The sequence below is a fragment of the Agelaius phoeniceus genome, chromosome 28 (genome assembly GCF_051311805.1).
Source record: "Agelaius phoeniceus isolate bAgePho1 chromosome 28, bAgePho1.hap1, whole genome shotgun sequence".
NCBI lineage: Eukaryota > Metazoa > Chordata > Aves > Passeriformes > Icteridae > Agelaius > Agelaius phoeniceus.
Genome location: NC_135292.1, coordinates 4,348,911 through 4,359,287, shown reverse-complemented (window position 1 = coordinate 4,359,287; position 10,377 = coordinate 4,348,911). Strand labels below are relative to the sequence as shown.

Below are 10,377 nucleotides of genomic sequence, written 5' to 3'. Positions count from 1 at the left end.
GCCCCTGACCCCCCTAGTCCATTTGGAACTGCTTCTCGTCTCTGATTCGGACTCTACATTCTCGCTTAAAATGCCCTTTTTTTCCGCAATAAAAACACACCTTCACCCCTTCTGACTCCCCTATACTTTTCTCTTTTTGTTCATTCGAACCTCCCTTTCGCCCTTCTCTTTGGTACCTCCCCCCACCTGTTGCTGCGACCATCAGCCTTACTTGTCTGCGGTCTCTTTCGTTGTCCCTACGGACATAATACTTTCTGTGCCTCCCTAAGCAGTTCATCCAGCCCCCTGTCCTGCCAGTCCTCTAACTTCTGGATTTTCTTCTTTATGTTGTCCCACGATTTTAAAACGAAATGGACTTTCAGCATTGACTGTGAAGTTTGGCTATCGGGGTCCATTCCGGAGTACAATTGTAAGTTCCGCCGTAATCTCTCGAGCCATTCCGTAGGCGACTCGTCCTTCTTTTGCCTATCGTTGAATGCCCGATCTATATTTTGCCCCCTCGGGACTGAGTCCCTAATCCCCTGAATAATTATGGTCCTTAAATCCTGCATATGTGTTCTATGTGCCGCATTTTGATGGTCCCAATGGGGGTTCTGTAGGGGCCATTTAGCGTCCGCAGCCGGGCCTTGGACATGCTGCGTGTCCCAAATACGCATTCCTTCCCTTCTTATCATATTCCGTTCTTCAGTAGAGAACAGAATGCCCAAAATGGACTGCATTTCTTCCCAGGTATAGATGTTTGGTCCTAAGAACTGGTCGACCCTCTCGGCTACCCCAAAAGGGTCCTCTAATAAATGTCCCATGTCCTTCTTAAAGTCTCGTACATCTGCCGAACTCAAGGGGACAGTAATAAATCCTATACCCGCCTGTGGTCCACCCATGGGCATCTCCCGTAGAGGGAATAGCCCCGTCTCAACCCTACTGCGGCTCCTTGTAATCGGGCCTTGGTAACCGGTTTGGTTAACCTCCCCTTGGTTACCCTCTTCATCATTGTTCGGTGCAGGTGGTTGTGGAGGTGGTGGGGCATTGGGTGCTGGCGGTGGGACATATGGGGGCGGTGCTATAATTAAGTCGCCAAATGATTGTCCCTCTTCCCCTTTTTGTCCGGATCCCCTTTCCCTTCTCTTAATTGGAAAACATACACTTCGGGTCTTGCTACCCATATTTTGGCATAATCACTCTCCTCTTACGAGAAGGGCTCTTTAGAATTTACTCATAGGTTCAAGTCCTGTCGAACCCAGTCTTCAGATGATCCAAACACGGGCCAAAAAACTTTTTTGGAAATCTCTTTCCCACCCCATACTTCCATGCAATAATGTATCATTCTGGCCCTATCCTTAGTCTCGGTCCCCGGGTAATGCTTCCAATTACTAAGCATAAATCCTAGGGGACTGTCCCTTGGAATGGGGGGGAGTTTGACTTGGGTTGGGGTCTTGCTTTTCCCCTGCCCCATTCGTCCGGAGTGCCTTCTTTCACTCTCAAATTCCTTTCACTTCCCCTTTTTCGTGGCCCGAGCCCTCGCGGGTCTACGGGAACCGCACTACTCAAGGGTCCGCACTCACTTGGAGAGTCCGGCTGCCGGCCCTCCTCTCATTCACACTTGTCCTTTCGGCTGCGGCGCTTTCCCCTTGGGTGCAGTTCCGGGCACGGCCGGCAGGGGCGCCGGTGGCTCCCGCGGGGCGGGGCAGCGCATCCCTGCCATGGGAACCTCTCTTCACGGCAATAGAGCAATCCCTTCATCTAACTCTTTCACTTTTTTACCTTCTGTAGCCTTTCTCCCGTGTTTTGAGAAAGAATTTGGAGAGGGCTGCCTTTTAACTGAGCTCCTAGTGTTTCGATAAGGGGCTTCCTGTAGAGAGAGGGATTTTCCCTGAACAGCCGGAGCTGTGGTTACCAAGGGGACGTAACTCAGAGCAGGAGGGGTCAGGGGAGGATATCCCGCCGAGGCTCGGTCGGAGTGTGGGCAGGGTGTGCTGCCGGAATCGCCAGAGGGGGATCTTCCCGTGGAGGCCGAGCCGGAGCGTGGGCAGCCCCCACATGGCTTATGGCGGCTGATCCGGCAGCTCCCGGCAGAGAAAAGGCAGGTGGGAGACCCCGGCAGCAGCAGCGGCGCTGCCCAGCGCAGCTGGCACGGGCAGGGCAGCCGGGGATGGGATGGCTGGGACCCGCCCTCGGTGCGGTCGGCGCGGTGACCTCGGCCCACGCGGCAGGACAGAGCAACCCCATCTTGCCCAGCATGGCCGGCAGAGCGGCCGCGGGCCGGGCAGTGGGGCCAGGGCACACAAATTCACCGCCAGCGCCGGGGCAGGTGGAGCTGCCCTGGGCAGTGAGCCCGCACCTGGGATGGAAACCGGGGCAGGCGGAGCTGAGGCGGGCAGCGAGCCGGGACCCGGGACAGGCGCCTCGGCCGCCAACGGAGGGGGCAAGAGCTGCAGAGGATCCCACTCTCTTTCTGACTTTTCCTCTTGTTCCCCTCCCTTTCATTTCCCCTTTTTATTTTCTTGGTTTTTTCCTCGGGTGTTTCTGATACTTCAAAGATTTTTATTCTCCTAAAATCTCCTGTCTAACATATGGCATCTTCTCTTTCTTCTAGATTAAATGGGTTTTTTTCCAAATAAATCCAGAAGCTAACAAATCTAAACTTCTGCTTGGATATTTTGAAATGGTCGACGAGCTAACTCATGACCTCCTAATGTTGTTTTTCTCATCACCTTTTTATTTATCCTTTGGCAAATTAAGCATCTTTCAGTGACTTGCTTTGCTACACCAAAAATCCCAGTGCACCCAAAATTCCTTAAAAAATGATCACACAAAGCTTGAGTACGCCAGTGGGGTTTCTGATGCACGTCTTCTAATCTTTTCCTAGTAAGCACATTTTATTAAGTAATTGTCTTCCATGTAGAAGTTTCTATTTCCCTGATTTATCTTGTTCATTTCCTATCTTGTTTAATTCTTTTTTCTCGGCTTCCCTAAACTTTGGAATTTGCAGTTTTTCCTCGTTTGGAGTGAATATTAAACTAACTCTTTCAGCTCCATTTTCTGCTGCATCCTTAGCTTTGTGATGTGCCCCCAGTTTGCCCAGTTTGCCTCTCCTTTGGCCCGGGCCGGGTTCCCCCCGCCCGCAGCGGTTGGGAGCAGCCGAGAGCCCCGCGCTGCCCATGCCGACCTGGCCCGGCTCCATGGCCGCTGCTGCCGCGGGCTGCGAGGGCTGCGGGAACGGGGCACCGAGGGTGTGGCTGCTGCTGGGGGAGGAGGAGGAGGGAGGGAAGGGCAGGGATGGAGGGGGAGGAGGAGGCGGGTAAGGGGGGAGGAGGGGGAGAAGGAATGGAAGGGGCGGGATGGAAGAGGAGCAGGAGGTGGGGATAACACAGAGGAGGAGGAGGAGGGGGGATGGAAGAGGAGGAGCGGGAGGAGAAAGAGCAGGGAAGGAGGCGGGGTTAGGAGGGAGGAGGAGGAGAAGGAGGTGGAGATAGGACAGAGGAGGAGCGGGAAGAAGAGGAAGAGGAGGGACAAAGGCAGATCAAGGTTGAGCTGCGGGAGCCACGCGGTCTCGAGCCCTGCCTGAATTTGCAGCCCCCACCTGTGGGATCATCGCCCCCCCCCATGGCTCCGGTGAGCGGGGAGGGGGAGCCCGGCCCGGATGTCCCGGGGGGTCCCTGGGTTGGGTTTTTGGGGGGATGTTTGGAGAATGAAGAAGTCCAAGGCTGGGCGGAAAAGGCCCCTCGGGGGGACATCGGGGGGTGGCGGTGGCGGCTGCGGGCAGAGGCAGCCTGGAGGAGCAGAGCCCTGTGTGCCCCAGGAGGCCAAAGTGGGGAGGCCAGAGAGGGGGGAGCGCCGCCATTGGCGGGAGCCTCAAGAGCCTGGAGAGGGGCAGGGGGGACTCCTTGGAGCCGCTGCAGCGCAGAGCAGAGAATGAGGGGAGAAGGGAGCCCGGGAGCCCAAACAGCCCCAGCATCCCGAAATGGGGAGAGCCAAGAGGGGGCAGTGCGTCCCCAGAGACGGCCTGGGGGGATCTCGTTGCCCTTGCCTGTGGCACGGAGGCAAATCCCATGCTGTCCTTGTCCTTCCTCGCCCAGAGCAGGAGCTGAGCATGGAGAGCAGGGAGGACAAATGCCCGCGGCAGAACCTGGTGGCAGAGGCCGTTTTGAGCGGCTCCACGGCACAGGAAGCCAACGGGGAGGAAAAGGCCCGGAGATGCCGCACGAGGAGGGGCTGCAAACGCAGATGGCGGGGATGTGAGGGGGAAAGAGCCAGCCTGGGCCGGGAAGGCGGCCGGAGATGGAGGCAGAGCTCAGAGCTGGTGCTCCATGAGCAGCTCCATGATGGGGAGAAGCCCCACACATGCATGGAGTGTGGGAAGAGCTTCAGGTGGAACTCCGACCTGATCAGGCACCAGAGGATCCACACTGGGGAACGGCCCTACGAGTGTGGGGAGTGTGGGAAGAGCTTCAGAGAGAGCTCCAGCCTGATCAAGCACCAGAGGACCCACACTGGGGAGAGGCCCTATGAGTGCTCCAAGTGTGGGAAGAGGTTTCAGACCAGCTCCAGTCTCTTCCAGCACTATCGTATTCACACAGAGGAGAGGCCCTTCCAATGCCCCGACTGTGGGAAGGGATTCCAGCGTAACTCCACCCTCGTCACCCATCGGCGCATCCACACAGGGGAGAGGCCCTACGAGTGTGATAAATGCAGGAAGAGGTTTCAGACCAGCTCCAAGCTCCTCCGGCACTATTGGATTCACACAGAGGAGAGGCCCTTCCAATGCCCCGACTGTGGGAAGGGATTCCAGCGCAACTCCCACCTCGTCAGGCACCGGCGCATCCACACTGGGGAGAGGCCCTACGAATGTCCCCAGTGTGGGAAGAGCTTCTCCAGGAGCTCTACCTTGACCCGACACCAACGGAGGCACCGGTAAGGGAAGCCCTGCGAGTGCCCCGAGTGCAGGAAGAGCTTCGTGCGCTGCTGCAGCTCCATCCCCCACTGGAGGAGGCACTTTGGGCACAGCCCTGGTCACTCACATTCCCTGTGATCCATGTTGGGGACACTCCTGGCTGCTTGTCCTTTGGTTTGGCCTGAATTTTTTTCTCTTCTCCATCTCTCTGTCCTCCAAAAGTCCATTGGGATGGAACAGTCACCTCAAAACCACTCAAATTCCACTGGAAATAACTGAATTTTAACCCCAAAGGGCTCAATTCCACCTCAGATTGCTTCTTCCTTCCTCAAAAAACTCAATCCCATGCCAAACTCACTCCATTCCACAACTGTCAAGTTGAGATGGAGTTGGAAGGAGATTGGGAGAAGTGGGACCTCAATTTGGAGCAGTGGGATGGGGATTGTGTAGGGCTGGGTGTGTGGGATGTATTTGATAGCAAATAAAACTTTCAGAGTTACTGATTTCTGTCCTGTTCATTTTCAGTCATTTCTGTTTGCAGAGTGCCACCTTCTCAGCTGATTCAATTCCTATAAAAATCCCATTTTATAAATCATCTAACCCAAACAATCCAAAAACCAATATCAAAATAAAACCACCTGCACACAATTAATGTTTTAAAAATAATTTTAATTTTTCAAGAGTACTTAAGGATGTTATTAAAGTTTAATTGTTTGGTTGAAATGTCTGAGAAATTGTAGTGGTGTTTGGTTTTGTGTTTAGTATATTTGTAATATGAATTGTTTAACTAAGAGGTGTTAGATTACATGTTAATTTCTTTACATATTTTTTATCTAAAGTACATTAGTCATCGAGTTAAAATTTTCAAAAGGTATTTCTTGATATATAATTTGTTTATTTATATGCATTGGTAATATTATAGTAATAGTTATTGTTGGTTTGAGTTGAATCATTGTTGGAGTTGAATCATTGGAAAGAAGAGTTGAGATTTTTATATTTTATTTTTATTATAATTTATTTAATTTCAATTATTATTTCTTTGTTTATAATTTTATTGCAATTTGTTGAGGGCATAGGAAGGAAGTTCAAGGGCAGGAACATTTTTTCCTTGCTGGGAACTGGAATTCCAGACCCAGGGAGTGTGTGCAGGACCCCACAGACTGGGATCAAATATGGGCTGGGATCAAATACGGACTGGGATCAAATACGGACTGGGATCAAATATGGACTGGGATCACATGGATGGGGATCGTGTGGATCAGAACCCTCCAGACCAGGATAGCCTGAAGTGGGATCAAATATGGACTGGGACTGTATGGACTGGGATCCCAGGGACTGGGACCATATGGATCAGGACCACACAGACTGGGATCAAATATGGGCTGGGACTGTTTTTTAAAGTAGCTTTGTTCTATAGTTTTTATTTCTGTCGTTAATTAAGCTCAGTGAAATAGCTGCTTGTGTTAAACTGCCTGCTTGGATGGGATAACATCCAATGCACCCAGGATGAGGACACCTGTACAGATCTGCCAACTATCAGCACTCCCTGTCTGAAGGCAGAGTGCACCAAGGCCCAAAACCTGGAGGTGATAAAGAGAATGGACTAAAACCACAGCCAAGGAATCTGCATGCTCTAAAAAGGCAGATCCAGGGCAGAGCCATGCTAAACAGTTCTTGGAAGATGTAAACTGGGTGCATCTTGGCACTGAGGCAGGAGCACCCTGTTACCTTCAGGGATCCCCTGAAATACCTTTCCCCTTACATCAGCCTGGTGCATATTCATAGAGCCTCATGCACAGCAGCTGGGAAGGGTTTAACACTTTACTGGGTATATTAGCGTTCAGAAACACATAATCACCAGAATGATTATATGCAGGTGCTTTTATTGAAGAGCTCTGGGTGTCAGGGGTACCAACCCAAATCTGACTCCCGACATGGGTTCGGGACTAACATGTTTTTATATTCTATCCTTATATAACTTTCATGTTAATGACTAAACTTATATTGTTCTATTGTATACATAGATTTCAGCCAAGCATGGGCTCCTTGTGGCCCCCCTCAAACTTCTAACATAGTTTCTCATGATTCTTCCTGTGATTATACAGTAAGTATATTTAATTACTAAACAATCATCACATCTAACAATTATATCATTTATCATGTTCTGCTTACGCAGGTGCAATTTCACATGATCTGGCAAGCACAAAGCCTAACATTTTCAGAGTCTATTTTTGACATTTTTCCAGGGCCCCACTATCATTCTCCCCCCTTTGAAAACATTTTCACTTCACTATAGGTGTAAATGTTTTCACTTGATACAGTCCTTTATTTCTCAATTTATTCTTGACGTTCTTAAGTCCATGGTTGATGTAAACGTTGTCGTGGATGCTGTCACGAACTGGAGAACCAGAAGATGGTGGGCGTGGATCTCGTGTCAGTGCCTTTATTATCTTCTGGTTCCAGGATGTTTTCTTCTGTATCTCTCCTTTTAAGATGCTGTGAACTAACCAAATTGCTAAGAATACCATTAGTAAGATTATCACACTCTCAATGACAGATTTAATCCATCAACTCACATTCCACCCTAACCCTTTAAAGATTTTGCCTAGCCAGGTCATAGTCAAATCCTTTTGCTCTTCTTGTGCTTCATGCTCTCTTTGTTTCAACTGATTGATGTCATATTCTACATCTGCAGTTACATTTGGGATGTGAAGGCAGCAATGACCAACTCGTCCCTTTAAAAATCCACATACTCCATGCTCTTTCAGGAGTAACAAATCTAAGGCTAATCGATTTTGTAAAGTCACTTTTGTGGTGGCTTCTAATTGTACGTTTAATTCTTTAAATCCCTCCCATAGACCCAGTCTATCTACCTGACCTGTAAGTTTGTACAGCATCTCCCTACTCTGATAGTTTGCTGTAGGACCAAGCAAAGACTCTCGGGCCCACCCAAATTTCACTCCACCAGAGGGTTCTTGCCAAGTGTCATCTGGATTTTCATTGTCTAGAACTTCTCGTCTTGCTCTTATCTGCACAAGTTCATGTTTTCCATTAAATGGGGACTTTTTCCAAATTAGACATGAGGTTGGGAGGCCTAAAGTAATTTCCTTTACTTTCCCATCTACAGGCAGATGTGTTGTCCAGGTGCCATCGCTTGCTGCCCATACAAATTGTCCTGGACCTCGGACTGTACTCCTGGTACATCCTACAACTGCTTTATAATTCACTCTGCCTTGTTTATGTTTGATCCCTCTGCAAGCACAGCCAGTGTTTAGGGCTATTGCCAGGGGTGGCATCTGCTTTATCTCTGCATCATCAGAAGTGCAGTCATAAGTTTTATTACATGCCCACCAACTTACTTGGTCTGCCCTCGTTCTGCTGCTGGTGGCAGTGTTTGATACTGCTGGATCTGTTTCATTCTCGGGGCCTTCCCACTTAATGCCCCAAGGGGTGTTTGCCATACATTGGAATCTTTGAAGGATACTCACAGACCACGCACTGTCCCAAGGCTCTGTCTGACCTTTCTGATCCTTGGCCTCACACTTCCATACCAGAGTGGTTTCTGTAACATTTTCTGTAATCTGTTTATAGTGTGGCAAATAGCATTGCCATTGTGTGATGCCTCCTGATTCTCCCATAGGGGTTCCTAGTGTGCCAGCACTTAGAATACAGTCTTTCTGGCCCATGGGTTTCATCCATGTTCCTATTTTCTCGCCAGTTTCCTTGACTACTTGCCTCGACTCAGGTACCTGTTTGCATGCAATTGTTTTGTTCTTTTGTATTTCAGGTAGTTTTGATGTTATGATTCCCCAATTTACTGGATCTCCTGCTGCCCTTTGGTATTGGTATACAGGCAGTTATTCTACAGGTGTTTTGCATTTTGGCAAAGGCTTTGACTAATCCAATCATTACATTCTCAGCCCAAACTGCATTAGAAACCTTTATCACCTGTGTTTCTGCTTGTACCTCTCTCTTCATTCTAGAATGAAGAGTGGTTAGTTGATCTTTTTGCATTCCACATCCCAAAGACAATCACAATTACTGATAGCATTCTCAAAGTGATGAAACACATCTTATCTGCAGCCTTGTTGGTTCCACAGTTTACACAGTCCGTGATCCAGGATGGATTTTCTTCACTCGGGTGTAGTGAATCCAGGGGTCCACGCCGGCTACTTTGGCTGCTGTAAAGGTGGTCAGCAGTACCTGGTGGGGCCCACTCCACTTTTCTTTCAGCGGTTCTTCGTTCCAGTTCTTGATGTACACCTCGTCTCCTGGATGTATGTTATGAACTGGGCTCTCGAGAGTCAGCGGTCTATTCCACACGAGGATGCTCCGGAGCTGAGCTAAAGTTTTCCCGAGAGACAGAACATAATTATACACTTCCTGCTTTCCTGTGACGTGCACATTAGGGTTAGGCTCAGGAGATTCATATGGTTTCCCATGCAATATCTCATAAGGGCTGACTGACATCCCACTCCTAGGCTTTATCCCAATCCTCAACAGTGCTATTGGCAAAGCCTGGGGCCACTGCAATTTGGCTTCTTGGCATATTTTACTGATTTGCCTCTTTAGTGTCTGATTCATCCTCTCTACCTGTCCACTCGACTGGGGTCTCCATGGTGTGTGGAGGTCCCAAGTCATCCCCAGCAATCTACTTACCTCTCTTACTACTGTAGCTATGAAATGGGGCCCCCTATCTGATGATACCCTAGGGGCACCCCGAACCTGGGAATAATCTCCTGTAGTAACCACTTTACTGTTTCCTTTGCTTGGTTGGTGCGACAGGGAAGGGCTTCTGGCCACCCAGAGAATGTGTCAACCCCCACTAACAGGTATTTGTATCCTCGAGTTCTTGGCAGTTCTACAAAATCTACCTGCCAATAGTGTTCTGGCTCTATTCCTATCCGAATTCTTCCTAGGTGTGCCTGTCGCCAGCCACTGGGTTGTTTTTCAAGCAGATATCACACTTTGACATTACTGATTTTGCCATTGTTAACATCCGTACCGAAATTAAACTCTGCTTCAGCAATTTTACCAATGCCTCTGCTCCCCAGTGACATTCGTTATGTTTAATTTGTAGAACTTCTCTCATTATCAAGGGGGTACCACTATCTGTCCTTGTGCAGTCACATACCATCCTTCTGAATTCTTTTGTGCATTTAGCAAACGTGCCAGTCTCTCATCTTCTACTGAATATTTTGGTTCTGGAGGCAAATTGAATTGGGATACATTAAGCTTTAAAGGTATCAATGCCATTGTTGTTTGCACCTCTCGAGCAACCTGTCGGGCTGTCCAGTCTGCTTTTTGATTTCCCTCACAGATTTTGGAGTTTCCTGATTGCTGTGCTTTACAGAGTATGATTGCCACTTGTTCTGGTTTTTGTACTGCTTTTATCAATTGCAGGACTGCATCCTGATGTTTAATGTGCATACCCAGAGAAGGACAATAGTCCCCTTTCTTTCCATAGTGCTCTGTGTACATGCACC

The 10,377-nt window shown here is 49.2% G+C and overlaps 1 protein-coding gene across 1 annotated transcript in view; it reads left to right on the top strand.

Annotated features, from left to right (window-relative positions):
* LOC143696058 (uncharacterized) overlaps positions 1 to 5,230 on the top strand; it is a 137,503-nt gene extending 132,273 nt beyond the window's left edge. Inside the window, exon 3 of the mRNA XM_077191264.1 lies at positions 4,317 to 5,230. Coding sequence (XP_077047379.1) covers positions 4,317 to 4,915 — 599 coding nt within the window. The 3' untranslated portion in view covers positions 4,916 to 5,230. The remainder of the gene's footprint in view (positions 1 to 4,316) is intronic.
* Positions 5,231 to 10,377: the final 5,147 nt, after the last annotated feature.